This window comes from Papio anubis, chromosome 20, assembly GCF_008728515.1.
Source record: "Papio anubis isolate 15944 chromosome 20, Panubis1.0, whole genome shotgun sequence".
NCBI classification, from domain to species: domain Eukaryota; kingdom Metazoa; phylum Chordata; class Mammalia; order Primates; family Cercopithecidae; genus Papio; species Papio anubis.
In genome coordinates, this window is record NC_044995.1 from 11,048,675 (window position 1) to 11,072,388 (window position 23,714).

Here is a 23,714-nt window from a genome sequence, read left to right on the forward strand (position 1 = left end):
TTCCCAGCTTCTATGATGCTCTTTGTCACTGGCAACTTTGGTCAGACAATTAAATGAAACAATTGAAGGGCATAACAGGATTTTGGAAGGGATGGTACAGGATTGGGAGATAGAACTAGAGATAGGAGTTTATAAAATATTTTGAAAAACATTGAAGAATAGGAATAAGAGAGTATGATATTGTGAAATATATATTTGATCTTCCTAGCATAGAACTCCTAAAATCCTTAGAAACTACAAAGTAAGAGTAAAAACTCTTTGTATGCTAATAAGTTGACTGATAGCTGGCATCCCCTACATAGTTTCAGGATGGGGACTGGTTATGGAAAGACCAGGGCATGACTAGAAGGTTGGGACATTCAACCCCACCCACAACCCCAAGGAGGGGAGGGGATTTTAATCAGCCATGTCTATGTAATGAAGCCGCAAAACTCCCAAAAGACAGGGTTCGGAGAGCTTCCACATAGCTGAACATGTGGAGGTTCCTGGGTGCAACACCCTTTCTTCTGTACCTCGCCCTGTGCATCTCTTCATCTATATCCTTTGTAATATCCTTTATAATAAACCAGTAAACATAAGTGTTTCCTGAGTTCTGTGAGCCACTCTAGCAAAATACTGAATTGCAAAGAGGGGGTGGTGAAAATCCCAATTTGAAGTTGGTGGGGTCAGATGTTCCAGAGACTGGACTTGTGACTAGTGGGAAGGGGGAGGCAGGCTTGGGAACTGAGCCCTCAGCGAATGGTGTCTGACCTATCTCCAAGTAGACAGCGTCGGAATTGAACTGGAGGACACCCAGCTGGTGTTCACTGCAGAACTCATTGAACTCACTGCTTGCTTGGTATGCGGGTGCTTGGTATGTGTGGGAAACTCCCCCATATTTGGTCAGAGAAGTCTTGTTATGATTAGTTCTCGAGATAATAGGAAAAAAAAAATGCACCTTTTGTTTTTTCCACTGATTCAGAGGGCATAACTGAAGGAAGGAAGAACTGAAAGAATGGTCTTAACACTCTGCTTCGCTTTTCTTCATAACACGCATTACTTCCCAGTATGCATCAGTGTCCTTTATTATTAATTTTTTCCTATTGAATTCTTCCCGCATTAGAACGCTGTTTCATGAAGTGGGGATTTTGTCTGATTGTTCACTGCCGTGTGCCCAGGGCCTACGACAGTGCCCGACACAGTAGGCGCTCAATAAATGGTGAATGAAAAACAGGGTAAGGCGGAGAGAGAAGAAACAGAAAGGGAAAGGAAAGAGAAAGCCCGGGCTGCCAGACAGCTTAATCACCCGTACGTCCTACCGGGCCCCTCTCCAGCTGGCTCTGGCCACACACTGGTCCTCCAGGCTCCCTTTTCTCAGCGCTGGGCTCACAGCCCCACACCGAGCTTGAGCGCGGACGCGGCTACTGCGCGTGCGCGTCACCGCGCTAGCGCCCCGGCCTGGCAGCCTTTGGGGACCGAGCCAGCTGCGCCTGCGCAGTCAGAGCGGGTCTCCCAGGCCTCAGGTGGAACGGGTGGGTGAACGGGCGGTCGAACGGCCTGAGAGGGTTCAGCTGGTCCGAGTGGGGTTCTGAAGGCCAGCGGAGGTGGGCTTACTAGGGAAGGCGGCGCAGCAGGAACTACCCGCAACGAGCGGCGAGACCTGCGGCCGCCAGGGACCCTCGGCCACCATCCCAGCATCCTCTGCGCCGCGCCGGCCCTGGACTTCATTTCCCAGCGGCCTCTGCGGCCTGCCCTAGCGCTGCGGCGCCTTTGTGAGCGCGGCCGGCGGCCAGGATCGAGCCCTGGCCCGGGCCCTGGCCCAGCCCCGGCCTCCAAGGACCGCGCGAAGGAAGTACCCACCGGAGGGAGGAGGCGGTGAGGAGCGCGGGATGGAGCTGACGCCGAGAGCGGCCATGCCACCGTGTGTGGGACCGTGTGTGACAGTGTGTGAGAATGTTGTGACATTAAGGAACCGTGTGTGACAATGTGTTTGACAGTGTGGAACCGTGTGTGAGACTGTGTGACTGTGTGAGAATGTGTGTGAGACCGTGTGTGAATATGTGTGTCAATGTGAGACCATGTGGGACAAATGTGGGATTGTGTGTGACAGTGTGAGACTGGGTGTGAGAATGTGTGTGACAGTATGAGACCGTTGCCCCTGTGTGTGCAGGAGCCTTTGACAGTATATGGGACCGTGTGGGTTGTGTTTAAGACCACATCACCATGTGTGAGACTGACTGGGAGTGTGTGACAGTGTTAAACTGTCACTATGTGTAGACCGTGTGTGAACAGTGTGTAAGACCATGTCACTGTGTGTGTGACCTGTGTGTGCGGGATAATGTAAGACCATGTGACAGTGTATGTGACTTTGTGAACAGAGTTTGACCATGTGTGTAGGATCACGTGAGACTGTGACAGTATGTGAGGCCATGTCACCGTGTGTGAGGCTATGTGTGGTTGTGTACGGTATGTGGCTGTTGATGTGGGACCACGTGAAACTGCAGACTGTCACTGTATGTGAAACTATGTGAACAGAGTTCGTGTTGTTGGACTAAGATTGTATGTGACAGTGAAATTGTGCATGACTGTGTGTGATTATGTGAGACTGAGGGAGATTGTGTGACTTAGCACTGTGTGTCATTCCGACAGTGAGTGTGACAGTGTGACTCAGAATGGCCTTATATGACCCATTGTGAGAGCAGGGCGGGCTACAATGTGGGGGCATGTCCATAGGTTGCCAGGGGAGGTGCCAGAGTGACAAACTGTGTGGTTTGTTGTCTGTTATTTGTGTGGGCAGGAAGCTATGTGGGTGCTTGGAGATGCTGGTGTTCTCTGGGGTTTGGGAGACTGCTGTTGTGGTGGAGAGACAGAGAGATGGAGATGAAGGGGAGAAGATGGAAAAAGGGAGAGGGGAAGAGAGCTGGAAAGGGAGAGACAGACAGGAGCCTCAGACTTAAGCCTGAAAACACTGGCTGCTTGTCCTCTGGCACAGTAGTTTTTCCATCCCTCTCAGTGTCTAGGGGCATGTGAGGAATTTAACAGGAAAAAGGAATGGGAGACCTACCATGTGCTATTTATGAAAATAAATGACAGAAAGATGAAAATTTATTTAAGAAAGGATGTACCAAGCACTGTGCTCAATGCTTTATGTAGATCATTTCAGAACCCTCCCAACAATTGATAGGGAATAGTTACCGTTTCACTGATAGGGAAACAGGTTTGCAGTGGTTACCTAACTTGCCAGAGGTTGTAGAGGTAGCATGTCATGGTTTGGCTGTTTGAGACCAAGTGTTCTGATCCTTAAGCCTAGTCATTCTTACCACTAAGTTATGCTGCTTCTTAGGTAATAGCTTTATTCTTCAAGACAGTGAGGTCTGGTGGATAAGAATTAATGATAAGGGTTTGGATGACTGTTCATGCATAGCCTGCCCCTCCTTCCCTCTCTCCTTCTTTCTCTCTGAGGAGATTGCCCAAAAAAGTCAAGAGATTAGTTTTCAATTGTGGGTTGTCATAAGCCAGGACCTGAAGCAGGCCGTCTTGACTCTTTGATCGAGTGTCCACCACACCACATGGACCCTCTGATGCTCACTCTGTGTATAGAGATGCTTTCTCTGAGAAATTTTATTTTGTAGCTTTATCTCTCATCCTTGCAGAAAGGGTGGGAACATATTTCCTTTCAACATCATGATCGGGTGGAAAGAATTAAAAGTTAGACCTGGTTTCCAGTTTGGCTTAATTCCTTATTACCATGATGCCTTGAATAATTAATTACTCCGATGAAGAGCCTTCGTGTGTGAAAGAGAGGGAAATCCTTGCTTGGTAATGCCATTGTGTAATTGCTGTTTTTGTTTTAAATTATAAAAGGGAAGGTAACTTAAGCACAGAACATGTATTTTTTTTTTTTTTTTTTTGAGACAGAGTATCGCTCTGTTGCCCAGACTGGAATGCAGTGGTACGATCTTGGCTCACTGCAAGCTCTGCTTCCCGGGTTCATGCCATTCTCCTGCCTCAGCCTCCCGAGTAGCTGGGATTACAGGCGCCCACCACCACACCCGGCTAATTTTTTGTATTTTTTAATAGAGACTGGGTTTCACCATGTTAGCCAGGATGGTCTCGATCTCCTGGCCTCATGTCTCGATCTCCTGACCTCGTGATCCGCCGCCTCAGCCTCCCAAAGTGCTGGGATTACAGGCGTGAGCCATCGCACCTGGCCCATATGTTGTATTCTTAAGATCCAAAGCATGTGGGCAAAAGAATTGTAAATTTAGATATAAATGACTTGCTCAGTGATATCTCTAATTTACTCCTGAGGTTGGGGAAAGAAGGAGAAAGAGAAGGAAAGGTTTCTAGGCTGATGATACTGAGAGCTGCAGGGCAGGCCTGGCATTTTATGGGTTTTTTTCCTTCTCCAGCTCTACTTTCTCAGGATACCATCCCTCTCCTGGAGAGGAGCCTGAAGGAGTAGGACAGAAGAACTGTCAAATTCTGGAATCCTTAAAGCCATGTCCAAGGTAAGGAAGCATTTCTTCTCTCTTCCCTAAAATGCCATCTTATTTTTTAGGTTATACGAACATTTTGTTTTTCTTCCAAAATGCTCCAACCTAACAAGGTTCCATTCATCCAGCGACTCGTTCCTCATATCTTGCTTTCCAGTAAAAGTCCCCAAAAGCTTAGTCATCTTTTTTTCCACAGCCAGCATTTTTATCTTCACTCAAGAAATAGTTCGGCACCTCCTCTGGGTTTAGTGTCTGTTAGAAGCTCTCAAGATGCAAAAATACACTCACTGGTATATGAAAACCTTCATTGTAGTAAGTTGATTCATTGAGATTGAGGTGTATGTTCAGATGTAACCACTAGCATAAATAAAGCTTTTCCACAGACCTAGGTTTGAAAAGAAGGCGAGACAGGAGGGTTGTCAGGTGGTCTTAGTCACAGAACAGGGCAGAGTCTCTTGCTCAAAGTGATTTTGAGGAGTGAGATGTGTTGAGTCTTGAATATTAAAGTGTGGGTCAGCTAGGGCAGGGATTTTTCCAAGCACTCTGTGGGCTTTAAAGAATAGTATTCCAGGGAATAATGAGGTACCATTTTAGGGACATTCTCAGTGTCCATAGCTATGTTATTCTAGGTCATCCAGTTAAGTGGAATTAATATGTAAAAAATAGAACTTTTTTTGAAAAAGAGTAATGGGAGAGCACTTAAATCTACATTAAAATAAAAGCTGTATATATCTATAATAATGAAAACAGTAGATAGTGTGGAATGGAGCCAGAAGAAACATATAATGTTAAGAAACAAATCCAAGTATAAGAATTCCATAAGAATGGAAATATTCATTCACTGAACATATAGTTATTAAAGACCTTATGCTAAGTGCTGTGATAAATAAAAATAGGCCCTGTCTTTGTCTTCATAGAATTTAATGTATACTAGTTTAATTATATGATGTACTGATGTTATTTTAAATCAATAGGGAAGGGATAGAATATTCATTTAGTAAAAAAAAAAAATTTCTCTACACATAGATAAAAATACGTAGAGGATAAATACATTATATAGGTTAAATATGTATTAAAAAACACAAACCTCTAGGTTAAAATATAGAGAATGGAGAAGGAGTAAAGTGAGGCAGATGTAGAAATCAGCTAGTACAGCACTGTCCAATAGAACTTTCTGTGATGATTGACAGTAGAAATGTTCTATATCTACAGTGTTTAATATAGAAGCCACTAGCCAGATGTGGCTACAAAGACTTGTATATACTAGCATGACTGAGAAACTGAATTTTTAAATGTTACTTGATTTAAATTTAGCCATATGTAGCTAGTAGCTAGTGTATTAGACAGCACAGTCTTAGGCTTATAAAACAGTAAAGCCGGGAAGATAATTACGGGTGATCTTGTCCAAGTTTCCCATTCTACAGATGAAGAAAAGGAGGCCAGGGGAAGATAGTGACATGTCCACGTAACCAGTTAGTGACTGAGTCAGATGTAAGAAGTTGTAATATACATTGAGGGTCAGTAACGTCGATGATGGTGAGTGATGATATTAAGAGGGTGGTGGAAAATGATGAAGGACACTGTAGCAAGACTGTGATGGGGCTAATTATTTCATTCCCTTGCCCGGAACATTTATTGCCTTCCTGTCTTACTTGGAATGAAATCCAGTATCCTAACCATGGCCTATAAGGCCCTTTGTGCTTCAGCTCCTGGCTTTCCTAGACCTCATTTTCTACAAATATTTACCTTTCTTCATTTTAATGACAGTAGTGAATTTGTTGTTTCTCAGACTTACTCTGCTTTTTCTTGTCTCTGGACTTTTGCATTTGCTCCCCCATCCCCCTACATGTTGACATAGCTTGCCCTCCCATTTCACTCAGATTATTGTTCAAACCTTACCTCTTCGTTTAGACTTACCTTGACCATATCATCTACAATAAACACCCTATCACTCTTAATCACCCTTTACCTTCTTTTGTTTTTTGTCACATGTCACTACCTGACATGTATGACCTTATGTTTAATGTTTTTCTCCTTTGTTAGAATATTAAGAGGAGAAACTTTGTTTTGTTCACCTTTGTATTCCTGACTCTTAGAATAGTGCCCGGTTGGTAATAGGCATTCAGATGAATTCCTCATCTGTGAGTGAGACCAGGATAGCTAGAGCTAGACACCTCTTCTTTCCTGCTACTGATTTGGTAACAGAAGAAAGAAAAAGCTGAAAGTGTGATGTATAGAATAGATGGAATCCATTAGCCCAAATGCTGTTTCCAGGACCCCTCCCCAGACCTCCTGAATCATGGTCTCTTGGTGGCACCTAAGAAAACACATTTTTATTGGGTTTCCCGGGATTATTATTTTTTTTTTTTTTGAGATGGGGTCTCACTGTGTTGCCCAGACTGGTTCTGAACTTCTGGCCTCCAGTTATCTTCCTGCCTCAGCCTCCCAAGTAGCCCAGTAGCTGGATTACAGGTATCCAGGATGATTTTAATGCATGGCTTTTGAGAACCTCTGCCTTTAAAGATTATATTTAAAGTATGCCTCTTGTAAGCAGCATATAATTGACTAGTTTTAAAAAGGCTAGCCTGATCATCTTAATCTTTTAGTGTTTATTACATATTTAATATAATACTTGTAGATATGTTTTTAAAACTACTGTATTTCTGTTTGTTTTCCATTTATCCCATCTGTTCTTTTTTCCTTTGTTTCTCCTGAACAGGATGAGATGCCTATGGTGATTTAACTCCACAGTATTATTATCGCTCTATTTATAGTTACTGCTTTAGAACTCTTAATTTATTCCTGTGTTTTCATGCTTCCATTTTCCTTCTGTTTTACTTCTACCTGAAGAACTCTTTGAGGATGTCTTTGAGTGCAAGGCAACACTTTACTCCCACCCTTAATTTTTTTTTTTCACTTCAAAAACAATTTGACCGTATTGTTGCTGGGTCAAAATAGTGTAATTAAAAATTTTTTTGAGGTTAAGTAATTTTGTGAAATCCCGGTCTCAATGGAGAGAATGACGTCTATGAATCAATTTAAAAAAAATAATTCAAGACCTATGCAACATCATAGTAAAAAATTAAGATTTACCCAGCCGGGTGCGGTGGCTCACGCCTGTAATCTCAGCACTTTGAGGGGCCGAGGCGGGTGGATCATCTGAGGTCAGGAGTTCGAGACCAGCCTGGCCAACATGGTGAAACCCCATCTCTACTCAAAATACAAAAATATTAGCTGGGCATGGTGGTGGGTGCCTGTAATCCCAGCTACTTGGGAAACTGAGGCAGGAGAATTGCTTGAACATGGGAGGTGGAGTTTGCAGTGAGCCAAGATCATGCCACTGCACTCCAGCCTGGGTGACGAGGGCAGAAAACTCCGTCTCAAAAAAAAAAAAAAAATTAAGATTTACCCAACTGAAAATAAGCATGGGGGTTAGTAAGTAAGACAGGGCATAATTGTACTATATAATATTATTCAGCCAATAATTGACATTATCGGTAAGTGAAATATATACATAATCATAGACATCAGTATAAGGAACTGTTTGAACAGATTATACTAACTATAAATTATAATTGCTTTTAGGAGGTCGAGTGACACGGGAGTAGACATGGGGGTGAAAGACTTCCAATCCTAGCACTTTGGGAGGCCAAGGCAGGAGGATCACTTGAGCCCAGGAGTTTGAGACCAGCCTGGGCAACATAGTGAGACATCATCTGTACCAAAAATTTAAAAAATTACCTGGGCCTGGTGATGAGCGCCTGTGGTCCCAGCTGCTTGAGAGGCCGAGGTTGGGAGAATCATTCAAGCCTTACAAGTTGAGACTGCAATCAGCCATGATTGTAACACTGCACTCCAGCCTGGGCGACAGAGCAAGATCCTGTCTCCTAAAAAATAAAATTTAAAAAAAAAGGAGTGGGGGGAAATCACTGAGGGTAGAAATACTGGAGAGTATATTTTTAAGTTTCTTTAATGATAGTAATTTTTAAATTAAATCAAAATAATTATAAAAAGCATTTGCAAGGTATTCATGGTCTCATTGGCTGAGAGGAAAATGTCAGATAATTAAAACACAGAATGCATTAGTTCATGTGTGCAGCTAAAAAATGTCTCTTGAGGACTTTGTGTAGCAAAAGCTTCTTCATTAATGTCTACACAATAAATGATGTGTGTGGAACACTTTCCTGCCCAAAATTTTAAAGAATTTGTATTGAAGTGTTTGAGTTACAGTAGAATTGATGAATAGCAGTGCCCAGGCCTATCCAGCACAAGTTTTACTTTTTAGACCTGATTCACATTCCTTTCCTTTTTTGAAGTGACAAGTCACTTCCTTAGATATCCTTGTATTAAGAAGTGTTTCAGAGATGGAAGCTTTTTAAACAGCTGATGCATGTAATTGATGTTTCTTGGAGCCATACTTTTGCTTTCTTTATAGATAACCTCCTTAACATTTTTGTGCATCGTTCTGACAATAGCAGTTAACATTGACTCATTTTTTTTTTCCATTAAAAAGGTTTCTAAATAAAATCACTGATGTATTTGAGTATTTCTTCAACAGGAGCATTACTCTGCAAAGAGTCATACAAGGGTAGGGGTGATGTTCATATTTGACAACCAACAAGGCAAAGGCACACAGCAGAACATATCTTAGCTGGGATCCTGGCGTTTGCTGCCATGCTGGGCATTAATCTTCAGTTGCTGAATTCCTTATGGAGAAATCTGGTCACTAGCAGCACTCAGTGCAGTAGCTGTTTACCAGTGAGTGTGGCAATATTTCAGTATATAAGGAATCAACATAGCTGCTCAGGTGTGTACCATTGAATCCCATCTCTATGTCAGCCCAGCCTAAGAACAGGCTTTGCTCTGTGACATGTCAAAACCAAGATGCATATGCCTAACCATACAGCAAGCCCTGGTAAGTCTTGAGCTGATTTATCTTGTTAGGAGGAAGACCCATTTTTAATTTTTAGGGAGTGAACTAGGTCTCGTTCCATGTTATCTTAAAGATCCTTACTTCAACATGCAGTAGTAGTATTTGGGAGCTGTACTGTAACATTTTAAAAACTCTCTTGCTCATCAAACAGGCACAGTTGTGTATGTTCCTCTAGTGAGAGCGGTGGGTATTTTTTGATGCATTTCATTATCAGACTTGGAGACGTTCACTATTTAAGTAAATTAATAGTGCTTAAATTATATTATTTTGTCTCTTATGTAGCATATTTATAAGTTACCAACTATCTTTACAACTTAGTGGGGTTATCAAGAGCTGTTAGGCAATCATTTGTTGCCTCTTCCACACAGTCTCAGGAAAATTTTTATTTCCAATGGAAATTTGTCCTATATTGAAATAACTTTTATTGTACTTCTTTGATTCCTTCTTATCAAGTACTGATTATACAGATTCAAACATTTATTATAATAGCACTCTTCTTCTCAAGACATTAGAAGTCACAGTCTTGGAGATCAACTTCATTTTATCTGTGACAAATTTTTTCTTGTTTTGATTGAGATACCTTTTTGTTTGTTTGTCTTTAGAAACAGGGTCTCACTATATTGCCCAGGCTGGACTCAAGCATCCCAGGCAATCCTCCTGCCTCAGCCTCTTGAGTACCTGGGACTTTAGACATGCACCACCACCTCTGGCCTGATTCAGATACCTTTTGTGACATCAAGCTGCTGTTCATCTAAACCATACGCCTTCCGTTCATTTAAACCATCTACAGGGGAGGAATTTGTGTAAAACAAATGTTTAAAGTACAACACACACAAGACCTAGGTTGTCATTATGAAATGTGTACTATGAAATGTAAAAAATACGTGAGATACCTGAGGTCATCAGTGAGATGAAATGCATCACTTTGACAGCTGATTAGCTAATGTTATCTTTGCCACCAAGCACAAATTCAGTGGCATACTTCCCCACACATTAGGTAATCTGTCACTCAGCTTCTTGATCGCTCTCTGTTGTGGTATACATTTAAGCCATATTTTTGCAAGTCAGTATACAACTTTGTTTACTGTTTCTATTACGTATATTTAATTTCAGAAAGTCAATATTGTAAGCATCAAACATATTTATATGTATTTTTATACAACCCTATTGATGTCTCTGGAACATTGACCATTTCATTGTACTGAGTTTGGAAAAATGCCAGGTTCAGCCATATACACGTTATAAAGCTTAACTCAGCCTGTTTCCTCCTTGAAGCTCTTTACTTCCCCAGTGTATCTGATTTTCCAATATTGAGAAATAACTCTGGCATTTAATATGAATAACATATTTTATACTCGATTTACAGTGTTCTGTTATTTTCCAATTTTGTGTGTGTTATAAATCCTTTTCTCCAACAGGATTATCTCTCAAATTGGATACTTTCCATGACAGAATGTCAAAACAAAGCACAAAGAAGTCATCTAGTAATTATCTGACATGTGTTGCCTAGAACCTAAGATACTGTCAGAAAGTTTTGCTATGTGCAATATTTCTCTCTCAAAGTATAGACAATTTAACTTTTTAACCTAGGCTCATGTGAGGATATGAACACTAGTTGAGCAAGAATGTGTTTATGTCATTTCAGGATTTGGTGACATTTGGGGATGTGGCTGTAAATTTCTCTCAAGAGGAATGGGAATGGCTGAACCCCGCTCAGAGGAATTTGTACAGGAAAGTGATGTTGGAGAACTACAGGAGCCTGGTATCACTGGGTAAGGACGTCTCCTGTAATTCAGAATCTGTACATGGGACTGAGTTCCAGTGTAATGTTGGGAAACCTCTGATGTCCTTCACTAAATTTCCCTTTCTTGTGCTTCCCAAAATAGGTTGAATGCGTAGAACTGGCAGCTTCATCTTCCCCATTCTTATTCCTCAGCTCCCTCCCATTATGCTCCCACCTTCTTGATGATGCAGAAACTTGATCTTACTTATATACCTGCCTAATGCCCCTTTTATTTTTTGTAAGCAGGAGTTTCTGTTTCTAAGCCAGATGTGATCTCATTATTGGAGCAAGGAAAAGAGCCCTGGATGGTGAAGAAAGAGGGAACAAGAGGCACATGCCCTGGTGAGTAAGAGAGAAATAGGGAGATAGAAGACATTGCCAGGAAAAGCTCGGCAATTCTGAAAGATTTCAGTTCATCATTGATGTTTCCTGGGTAGCTTTTCTTAAAGATTCGAAGTCTGGGAAGAAATATTGAGGCATCTTTAGCATGAGCTCCTCAATATGTTCTCTCTGTTTATATTCTCTCACAAGTTATGGTCTTCTCTGACAGTAATCTTCTCTGATAACCCATTTTCCTATTGTTGGATCCAAATGTCACAGCATCTCCTTGTCCTTGCCTTTTAGTTTTATACAGGTTGCTTTGTTTCATTTTTTAAAAATCCAGGTGCCTATAATCCCGGCTTTTTGGGAAAACAAAGTGGGTGGATCACTTGAGCCCAGGCGTTCGAGACCAGCCTGGGCAACATGGTAAAACTAAAAATACACACACACAAAAAATCAGCCAGGCCTGGTGGCATGCGCCTGTAATATCTACGTGGGAGGCTGAGGTGGGAGGATCACCTGAGCCTGTGATCTGAGAGCACGCCACTGCACTCCAGCCTGGGCAACAAAGCAAGAGCCTGTCTTTAAAAAAAAAAAAAAAAAAGAAGCTAGGTTTTTTTGGTTTGTTTTTTGTTTTTTTTCCTTTCTCAGTTACTCATTCCTTTTAGATTGAAGGATTGATGCATTTATTTATTCTTTTTCCAAGCCTCATTGGCTTTATGTTTTTTTTGTTTGTTTGTTTGTTTTTGAGATGGAGTCTCGCTCTGTCGCCTAGGCTGGAGTGCAGTGGACGGATCTCAGCTCACTGCAAGCTCTGCCTCTCAGGTTTATGCCATTCTCCTGCCTCAGCCTCGCGAGTAGCTGGGACTACAGGCGCCCGCCACCTCGCCCTGCTAGTTTTTTGTACTTTTTAGTAGAGACGGGGTTTCACCGTGTTAGCCAGAATGGTCTCGATCTCCTGACCTCGTGATCCGCCCGTCTCAGCCTCCCAAAGTGCTGGGATTACAGGCTTCAGCCACCACGCCCAGTCGACTTTATGTTTTGAGAAGAGGATTCTGCTAAATTCTTGGGATTATTCAGAGGCTTATACACCAGCAAAGAAAAAAGAAAGCCAACTTTATTTACAAGTGTGGGTAACTACAAGATGATAACACTTAATAGAAACAATCATAAGAATAGGTTGATAGGAGGAAAGATGATAAATTTGGCTGTGGACATAAGAGGGTTATATGTATAAGATGAGGAGAGTTCCAAGCAAAGAAATGCAACATGCAACTGGTTTAGAAGATAGGGTCTGAGAAAAATACTCTGATTTAGAGATGTCAGTGTGAATGAATGAGATCACTGGTCTTAAGAGTTTGAGAGATAAAGCCTGATGCTGAGGCCTTTGTGGGAGAAGTGAATCTTTGACACCTTTCTCAGTATCCTCCATGGTAAATGGCATCTCTGTAGTTTGTCTTTGGTTAATATATATATATTTTTAGATGGGGTCTTGACCTGTTGCCCAGGCTGGAGTGCAGTGGTGCACTGCAACCTCCACCTCCCAAGTTCAAGCAATTCTCCTACCTCAGCCTCCCAAGTAGCTGGGATTACAGGCATGTGCCACCATGCCCAGCTAATTTTTCTGTATTTTAAGTAGAGATGGGGTTTCACCATGTTGGTCAGGGTGGTCTTGAACTTGTGACCTCAAATGATCTGCCCACCTGGGCCTCCCAAAGTACTGAGATTACAGGCATGAGCCTGTCTTTAGTTAAATTTTATGCATTTTAATTTTTCTAGATAATTGTTCTTTTCATTTAGGTTATCAGATTTCATGAATTTGAGCAAAGTAATATACAATTATTTTTCTTTTTTTATATCTATAATGGTTTCCAATTTTAATTTCTTATTTTGTATAACTATTCTTTTTTAAAAAGAATATATTGGTCGGGTATGGTGGCTTACACCTGTAATCCCAGCACTTTGGGAGGCCGAGGCATGTGGATCATGAGGTCAGGAGTTCAAGACCAGCCTGGCCAAGATGGTGAAACCCCACCTCTACTAAAAATACAAAAATTAGCCAGGTGTGGTGGCAGGTTCCTGTAATCCCAGCTACTCAGGAGGCTGAGGCAGAGAATCACTTGAACTCAGGAGGTGGAGGTTGCAGTGAGCCAAGATCACACCACTGAACTTTAACTTGAGACTCTGTCTCAAAAAAAAAAAAAAGAATACATGTATTATTAGGTCGCTCTGTTCATAAATAAGTTTATTTTTAAATAATTAGCTTATGGATTTATGTATTAGTATTCTTTTCCAATTTTCTGTTTTTTTCCATACTAATTCATAAAATATTTTCTCCTTACTAATTCTTTCCTTCTAATTTTCTTATTTATTTTGATCTCCATAGTGCTGAAATGAGAGCTTGATCTGTTAATTTCATTCTTTTATTTAGTAATGAGATTATTAAGGACTATGAATTTTCCTCTAAGTTTGTCTTTGTCTATCTCCTGTAGATTCTGATACTTGTGTTTTTGTTACTGCTGTTCATACTAGATAATCTACCTTAAAAATTTTTTTCTTTCACCCAGAGTTGTTTAAAAGAGAGTTTTCTGGTTTTATTGTATTTGATCAGATAGTATTATTATTAAGGAATTATTTATATTCAGTAAACTGGATACATATAAATTGTACAGTTTGATGACACTTGCATATACCCATGAAACTGTCACCACAATCAAGACACATTTAGTATTTCTATCACCCCAAAAGATTGCTTGTGTCTTTCCATCTATCCTACTCTCCACTCCCAGTTCCAAACAAACATGAATCTGATCTTTGTTGTTTTTTATTAATTTGCATCTAAAGTAAATGGAATCATACAGTATGTATTTTGTTATGTCTGGCTTATTTCACTCAGCATAATGATCTTGAAATTTATCTATATTATTGCAGTATGAATGCAACATTTCATTTATCCGTTCACCTAGTGATGGACATTTGGGTTGTTTCCACTTTGGGGCTATTATAAATAAAGTTGCTATACAGCTGTCATGTACAGGACTTTGTGTGAACATATATTTTTATTTTTTGGGGGTAAATACCTAAGATGGAAGAACTGAGTTATATGATAGGTATATGTTTAACTCGGTTAGAAACTGTCAGCTTTCTGAAGGAATTATACCATTCTTCTAGCAGTGTATGAGACTTCCAGTTAATCCACATTCTCACCAAATCTTGGTATCATTAGTAGTATTTTTAATTTTAGTCATTCTAAAAGTTGTGTTGTAGTTTTAGTATGCATTTCTGGAATGACTAATAATGTTGAGCCTCTTTTCATATGCTTACTGGCCATGCATATAACATTTATGAAATATTTCTTCAAATATTTTGCCCATGTTTTATTGGATTGTTTATCTTATGAGTTGTAAGAGTTCTGTATATTGTCTTAAAACAAGTTCTTTATCATTTATATGTATTGGCTTATATGTATGCCAATTATGGCTTGCCTTTTTGTTTTTCTACTGCCACCACTGTTGGAGGCAAAGTTTGCAATTCTTGTAAAATCCAATTTATTAACTTGTCTTAGTTGGTGCTTCTTATATCTAAGAAATTCTTGCTACTCCCAGGTCACAAAGATATTTTTCTAGGAGTTTTAAAGTTTTAGCATTTACATTTAGCTCTGTGAATGATTTTGAGGTAATGTATGTGTCTTGTGTGAGGTAAAGGTTGAGGTTCATTTTTTTTTCCATATGGATATACAGTTGCCCCAAGACCGTTTGTCAGGAAACACTTTCTCTTCCTAATTGTATCACCTTGCTACTTTTCCTGATCATCACTTGACCATATATGTGTGGGTATAGTTCTGGAATCTCTTCTCTTCCATTGATCTATATGTCTGTTGTCTCACCAGTTCCATACTGCCTTGATTACTGTAGCTTTATGGTAAGTTTTGATATCAGATAGTGCAATTTGTAAAATTGCCTTGACTGTTTTAGATCATTTGCATTTCATATAAATTTCAGAATGAAGTTGATAATTTCTACTCAAAAAACTTAGATTTTTGCTGGGATTACATTGATTCTGTACATCAATTGAAAAAGAACTGACCTCTTAACATTGAGTCTTCTAATATAAGTATGGTTTATTAAGCCATTTATTAGTCTTTAAAAATGTCTTGAAGTTGGGTGTGATGGTGTGCGCTGGTAATCTTAGCTACTTGGGAGGCTGAGTTGGAAAGATTACTTGAGTCTAAGACTTTGAGACTAGCCTGGACAACATAGCAAGACTCTGTCTGAAAAAGAAAAAGGAAAAATAATAAAATTTATCTTAAGAATATTTTGTAATATGCAGTGTAGTGGTACTGTGTTAAATTTTTTTCCTAAGTGTTTAATAGCTTTTTGAGTGCTATAATAAATATAATTTTTTAACAATTCGGTTTTCTAATAGTTTGCCCCTAGTATGCAAAAAATGTAAATTGATTTTTGTATTAACTTTACATCTTATGACCTTGCTAGATTCATTTGATAGTTGCCCTCACAGTTATTTTGTAGGTCTATGAGGATTTTTTGGATGGACAATCATACCATCTACAAATAGTTTTTTTTTTCCTTCTGATCCTTTGAGAATTACACCTTACACCTTACACCTTACACCTTATTTTTCTTGATGTATTGCAATGGCTAGGACCTCCTGTCTAACGTGTAATTGAAGGGGTAAGAGGAGATGTACTTGTGCTGTTCCAGTCTTAAGGGGAAATGTATTCTATCTTTACTGTTAAGTCAGTGTAAGCTGTAAGTTTTTCTTAGATGTCCTTGATCAGTTTGAAAATATTACTTTCTATGCCTGGTTTGCTGAGCATTTTTATAATAAATGGATCAGATACTATTTCTACATCTGTTGAAATGATAATGTGATTTTTTTTTTTCATTAACCTTTTAATATGGCGAATTATACTGATTGATTTTCAAATGTGAAACCAATCTTGCATTTTTGGGATAAACTCTACTTGGTCAAGATGATGCTATTCATATTTTCCTGGATTTGATTTGCCCAGTTTTATTAAAGATTTTGCCTTATGTACATGCGCTACATTGGTCTGCAGGTTTACTTTTATTTATTTATTTGTATATATATATTTTTCAAGACGGAGTCTTGCTCTGTCACCAGGCTGGAGTGCAGTGACTCAATCTCAGCTCACTGCAACCTCCACCTCCTGGGTTCAAGTGATTCTCCTGCCTCAGCCTCCCAAGTAGCTGGGACTACAGGCACATGCCACCACGCCTAGCTAATTTTTTTATTTTTAGTAGACACGGGGTTTCACCCAGTTGGCCAGGATGGTCATGATTCTTGTCCTCGTGATCTGCCCGCCTCGGCCTCCCAAAGTGCTGAGATTATGGGCATGAGCCACCGCGCCCGGCCTGCAGGTTTACTTTCTTAAAATTTTTTTATCTGGTTTTGGTATCAAGATAATACTGGCCTTATGAAACCAAGTTGGAAAGTGTTTTATCTTTTTCTATTTTCTGACAGTTTGGATAAAATGATATTATTTCTTCCTTAAATATTTGATAGAATTCACCAATGAAGACATCTGGGCCTGAAGTATTTTTTAAATAACAGCTTTAATGGATATAGGGTTAATCAGGTTATCTGATTTTTGTTGCATCAGCTTTGGTAGGCTGTGTCTTTCAAGAGATTTCCGTGTTTCATCTGAGTTGTTCAATTTATTAACATTTTTTAAAAACAGCTGTACAATATGTAATGGTAACTCCTCTGGTGTTGCTGATATCTGTTCTTTTTTTCTTGATAACTGATGTTTTAAAAGAACCTACTTTTGTTTTATTTCCTCTGTTGTTGTTTTTCTGTATTGTTAATTTTCTTTCTTAACTTTTTGCTTCCACTTTCCTTAAGTTTACTTTGGTCTTTCCCTCACTTCTTTTTTTTTTTTTTTTTTTTTTTGAGACGGAGTCTCGCTCTGTCGCCCAGGCTGGAGTGCAGTGGCCGGATCTCAGCTCACTGCAAGCTCCGCCTCCCGGGTTTACGCCATTCTCCTGCCTCAGCCTCCCGAGTAGCTGGGAGTACAGGCGCCCACCACGTCGCCCGGCTAGTTTTTTGTACTTTTTAGTAGAGACGGAGTTTCACCGTGTTAGCCAGGATGGTCTCGATCTCCTGACCTCGTGATCCACCCGTCTCGGCCTCCCAAAGTGCTGGGATTACAGGCTTGAGCCACCGCGCCCGGCCTTTTCCTCACTTCTTGAGGTAACATCTTAGATTATTGATTTTTAGACTTTTAGTTGTTTTCTAATATAAGCATTTGAAAACTAGATTTTCCTTTAAGTACCGTGTTAGCTGTATCCCTCAGATTTTGATATGTTGTATTGTCATTATCAACCAAGATATTTTGTAATTTCTCTTACTATACTCTTTGGCCCATGATTTATATGATTTGGCCCATGATATATAACCTCTATTGAGGTTAGACAGCATACTCACCTTGGTTTCGGTACTTTAGAATTTATAGAGACTTGGTTTGTATATACTTGGTTTATAGTCTATCTTATTTACTGAACACACTGTGTGCACTCGAATACATGTTGTACAAGTGTTGATTGTAGTGTTGTATAAATATAAATTAGATCAAAGTAGTTAACCCTGTTGAGATCCTCTTTGTTACTATTTTCTCGTAGTTTTGTCAGTTTCTGAGCAAAGCATGCGTTAGTTGCCTATTATGACTATAGGATTACCTATTTCTTACACTTTCAATTTTTGTGTTATGTATTTTGAGGCTTTATATTAGGTGCACACATATTAAAGATTATTTCTTTCCGGCGAATTGATCCCTTTATTACTATATGTCTCTTTATCTTTGGTAATCCTCAGTTTTAAAGTCTATTTTATCTGACATGAATATAGTCAGTCTGGCCTTATGCTTACTGTTTGAATGTTACATCTTTATCTGTTTACTATTTATTTTTAATGTATTCTTATATATAATGTGAGGTTTCTATAAACAGCATATAATTGTGTCTTTCATTTTGTTGATTCCTATAAACTCTGCCTTTTAACTAAATGAGTTCATTAATATTTAATTATTTGTATAATTTGAGTTGGGTCTACTATTGTTTTCTCTTTAATATTTCTCATTAAAAAATATTTGCTCATCTCTATCTTCTTTTGGGATGTTTGAATATTTTTTATAATTCCATTTTATTTATCTGCTGGCTTGTTGTACCTTTTTATATTATGCTTCCAGTGGGTGCTATCGTGCAGTGATGCTCAAAATGTGGTCCTGAGACCAGCAGCATCACCTGTGAATTTATTAGAAATGAAGATTCTCAGCCCTCAACCTCCACTAACTCAATCAAAAACTCTGTGCACAGAGTATAGCAATCTGTCGTTTAGCAAGTTTTATCTAATTCTGATACACTCTAAAATGTAAGAATCATGCCTGTAACGATTATAACATCCATCCTTTTCAGTCTAATGAGAATTAGTATTCATCAATGACTATACCTATGTTTTTACTTCCTTATTATAGTTTTATCAACCTAATTCTGGGTTTATTTAATTAGATCATTGCTCCTTGGCAGTCATTTCATATTTCTTTTTTGACCCATGAGTCTTCAGAATTTAATTTTCATGTTGACTTTCTATAGGGCATTCATGAGTGTGATTTGCAACTGTTTAGAGAGGAAAGTGGAATTTGGAAGGGCACTGAGGCAGCACAGTGGGAGTCAGCAGCCTCAATTTAAGTATGTTGCCTTCAGATTCTTTTCCTTCCAAATACCATTATCCACTATAACATTTTAGTGGTAATATTCCATTTGATTTCAGACATTTACCCCATTCATGCAAGCATGTCATTCTAATAAGAGGATGAATTAGTGTGATGTTTTATGTATTATTGATTCAGTATTTATTCCAAAGATACTAAGCATCTTCTATCTTTCCAGGCTATTTTAGGCAATGGGTGTTCAAGGGTGAGAAAAAAAGTTCCTACACATGAATGTTTACATTCTAATGAGAATAGAGAGTAAGTTAACATGTAATATGATATTAAATAAGTTAGGTGCTGTGAAGTGCAAAGCAGGAGGAAGGGGAGTATGGAATACTTCATATTGGATGTTCAGCAAAGGCCATACTGAAGAGGTAATATGTGAACAGAACCTCAAGTGAAGAAGTGCACTGAGAGAAGGGATCAAGCAGGTATCTGTGGAAGGTGCTTTTCAGGCAGAGAAATGGCAAGTCTGATGTTCCTAAAGTGGAAATATAGTGAATACCCATATGACTGAAGTGGAGGAAGCAAGCAAGAGAGTAGCAGAATATAAGATCAGAGAACACCAGGTCATGTAGAGTTTTATAAACCAGGGTAGGAATTTTGGCTCTATTATAAACATAGTACGAAACTACAGGAAAATCTTAAGCAGAAAAATGAAGTGATCTGATTTGGAACTGAACACGGGAAGGCAGATTAAGTTCTGTGCTAGGTTAGTAAGACCAAGCAGTTTAATAGAAAACTACTCTCACATGAAGGCATCTTAGCTTCAGGGATCAATTGAAAATTTACATATGGTTGGAATTTGTTACATAGAAAATGATTTTCAGGAAGACTTTTTTCTAACTGCAGATGTTTACCCACAGAGTTTTATGAACAATATGAACAACCATAAAGTTTTACATGTATCCTAATAAGGATATTAATAGTGCCTAGTGTTGTTTTTAGGCCTGTGATTCCAATGGAGTTTTTAAATCATGTTAACATCATAAAACTGGCTTATTAAAGATAACTTAGCTTGAATGCAGGATAACCTATGATAAGAGAGGACAGGTGTTTGAAGTCTGTTATTAACTTTGATATAAAAAGCTGATTATGATTTTGGATGACCACCTTGTTTTGCTCTTCTTATATTTACCTTACTGGTTGTCAATGATTATTTCCTTAATCAACTCTCTTAAATTCTTATTATTTATAATGTCATTATTTTAGAATGCATTATAAGCTTTTAAATCCTTTAACTTGTTATGTATTTTATTCACATGTTTAAGTTTCTTCTAGTGAATTAAATACAAAAGACATTTGTTTCTTGATATCTTTTAGATTGGGAGTATGTATTTAAAAACAGTGAATTTTCATCAAAGCAAGAGACATATGAAGAATCATCCACAGTTGTGACAGTGGGAACAAGACATCTTAGTTATAGCCTTGACTACCCCAATTTGAGAGAAGACTGTCAAGGTAAGGTCTGGTATAAGAACCAGCTGGGAAGTCAAGAGGTACATCTTAGTCAATTACTCATCACTCATAAGGAAATCCTTCCAGAAGTTCAAAATAAAGAATATAACAAATCTTGGCAAACATTCCACCAGGATACAATCTTTGATATACAACAGAGTTTTCCCACCAAAGAAAAAGAACATAAGCATGAACCACAAAAGAAAAGTTACCGGAAAAAATCTGTTGAAATGAAACATAGGAAAGTCTGTGTAGAAAAGAAACTTTTGAAATGTAATGACTGTGAGAAAGTCTTCAACCAGAGCTCATCCCTTACTCTTCATCAGAGAATTCATACTGGAGAGAAACCCTATGCATGTGTTGAATGTGGGAAAACGTTCAGCCAGAGTGCAAACTTGGCACAACATAAGAGAATACATACTGGGGAGAAACCCTATGAATGTAAAGAATGTAGGAAAGCCTTCAGCCAGAATGCACACCTGGCCCAACATCAGAGAGTTCATACTGGAGAGAAACCCTATCAGTGTAAAGAATGTAAAAAAGCCTTCAGCCAGATTGCACACCTGACTCAGCATCAGAGAGTTCATACTGGAGAGAGACCTTTCGAATGTATTGAATGTGGAAAGGCCTTTAGTAATGGTTCATTTCTTGCTCAGCATCAGAGAATTCATACAGGAGAGAAACCTTATGTGTGTAATGTGTGTGGGAAAGCCTTTAGCCATCGTGGATACCTAATTGTACATCAGAGAATTCATACTGGAGAGAGACCCTACGAATGTAAGGAATGTAGGAAAGCCTTCAGCCAGTATGCACACCTTGCTCAACATCAGAGAGTTCATACTGGAGAAAAACCTTATGAATGTAAAGTATGTAGGAAAGCCTTCAGCCAAATTGCATACCTTGATCAACATCAGAGGGTTCATACTGGAGAGAAACCCTATGAATGTATTGAATGTGGGAAGGCCTTTAGCAATAGTTCATCACTTGCACAACATCAGAGAAGTCATACTGGAGAAAAACCCTATATGTGTAAGGAATGTAGGAAAACATTTAGCCAGAATGCAGGCCTTGCTCAACATCAGAGAATTCATACTGGAGAGAAACCTTATGAATGTAATGTTTGTGGGAAAGCCTTTAGCTATAGTGGATCTCTTACTCTACATCAGAGAATTCATACTGGAGAGAGACCCTATGAATGTAAAGATTGCAGGAAATCTTTCAGGCAGCGTGCACATCTTGCTCATCATGAAAGAATTCATACTATGGAGTCATTCTTGACTCTTTCCTCTCCCTCACCCTCCACATCAAATCAGTTGTCAAGACCTGTAGGTTTCATCTCCTGAATATGTCTGAAATCTCACCTCTTTAATCCATTTCCATTCCATCATCCTTGTCCAATGCACATTAATATATTTGACATGGGATACTCGAGTAGCTTTCCAATTGGTCACCTTGTATTCACCTTTGTCTGTGTCAGCTGTCCACATTGCAGCCAAATTTGTATTTTAAAAAAATATGTTGAATATCATTTCTCCCTCATTAAAAGTCCTCAGTGGCATCCCATAGTTTTTAAGTTAAAGTACACATTCTTCAAAATAGCCTAAAAACCTAGCCTCTAACACCTTGTTCCAGGCTACCTTCCAAAGTTCCTATCTTGTGTCACTACCCATCTCATTCTCTGAATACTTATCCAGGATTAAGACACATTTTCCAGAACCAAAAAGATCTGGGTTCCAATCTTTGCACTTCCATTTTCTGCCCTCTAATTTGGGGGCAGTATTTTGTGCTTTGTAAGCTTCAGTCTGATTTATAGTGTGGGAATAATAATGGTTCTACCTCAAAAGTTAATAGAAGAATGAAATAATGCATGTAAATTGCTCAGCAGCGTGCCTAGCATAAAGTAATTAAACATTAATGTAAAGTAAAATGATAACCATACTATACATAGAAGAGCCGATCATCTCGGCCATGATTATCTCAGAAATAAAAAAGAGATGCAGCAGCTCAGGACTGAGAGATTGTGAAGTTTTTTTTTTATTAGGAATGGTAGGCATTTTTCTAAAAGTAGGTAAGGAGAGTATCTAATACAGTAGGATTGACATTACAGTCCGTCATATAGGGTAAAATGGTGGCTTCTATCTCAGCATTGACTAGATATTTAACAGTTCTAAGAAGCTAATGTCCTATTTTAAAAGTCGTTTTTTTTTTTTTTTTTTTTTTTGAGATGGAGTCTTGCTCTGTTGCCCAGGCTAGAATGCAATGGTGCAATCTTGGCTCACTGCAACTTCTACCTCCCAAGTGATTCTCCTGCCTCAGCCTCCTGAGTAGCTGGGATTATAGACATGCACCACCATGCCTGGCTAATTTTTGTATTTGTAGTAGAGACAGGGTTTTGACATGTCGGCCAGGCTTTTCTCTAATTCTTGACGTCAGGTGATCCGCCTGTCTTGGCCTCCCAAAGTGCTGGGATTACATGCGTGAGCTGCTGTGCCTGGCATAAAAAGTCATTTTTTAATTAGACAGTTTACTGAGATGTATTCATCATTTACATGTAAACAAAGGCAAAATCAAAATTAAAAAGAAGTCGTGAAACAATCAGTAACCAATGAAGAGTAGAAAATTAAGTTTGAACCCCTTTTCTAAATCTGGGTAAATGAGTTATATCAAACCTATGTCATTTAAACTAATAAAGGTTGTTAAATTACTAAAATTTCAAAACTAGTGAAGCAAAGAAACCAAAATTGTAGGTGAGTTCTCATAAACTGGCCCACAAACATGTTTGATTCTGTATGCATGAAGTTTAAAATACATGTGAATACCTTCAGCAGACCATGTGTTTTCCCTTTCTCAAACATTCAAACCACTCCCTGATCCTTTATATCTGACCTTTTTTAATATTACTTCCTGACCCCAGAAGTCTTTTGCCATATAATCAATGCAATAATCAATTCACATATGACTACAGATACAAACAGAATGATGAAAGTTTAATGG

General features: G+C 39.0%; 1 protein-coding gene across 3 annotated transcripts; it reads left to right on the forward strand.

Moving 5' to 3' along the window:
* Positions 1-1,449: 1,449 nt before the first annotated feature.
* Positions 1,450-22,730, forward strand: ZNF583 (zinc finger protein 583). 3 transcript variants are annotated; one of them, XM_009195421.4, is made up of 5 exons: positions 1,450-1,854; positions 4,392-4,490; positions 11,054-11,180; positions 11,435-11,533; positions 20,586-22,730. In XM_009195421.4, the coding sequence occupies exons 2-5, from the start codon at positions 4,482-4,484 to the stop codon at positions 22,061-22,063; spliced, it is 1,713 nt and encodes a 570-aa protein (XP_009193685.1). In that variant the 5' UTR covers positions 1,450-1,854; positions 4,392-4,481; the 3' UTR covers positions 22,064-22,730. The 3 variants fall into 3 exon arrangements, with proteins under 3 accessions (XP_009193685.1, XP_009193686.1, XP_003916224.1); XM_009195422.4 differs by having other exon boundaries at positions 1,454-1,854; positions 8,061-11,180; positions 11,438-11,533; XM_003916175.5 differs by having other exon boundaries at positions 1,460-1,854; positions 11,438-11,533.
* Positions 22,731-23,714: the final 984 nt, after the last annotated feature.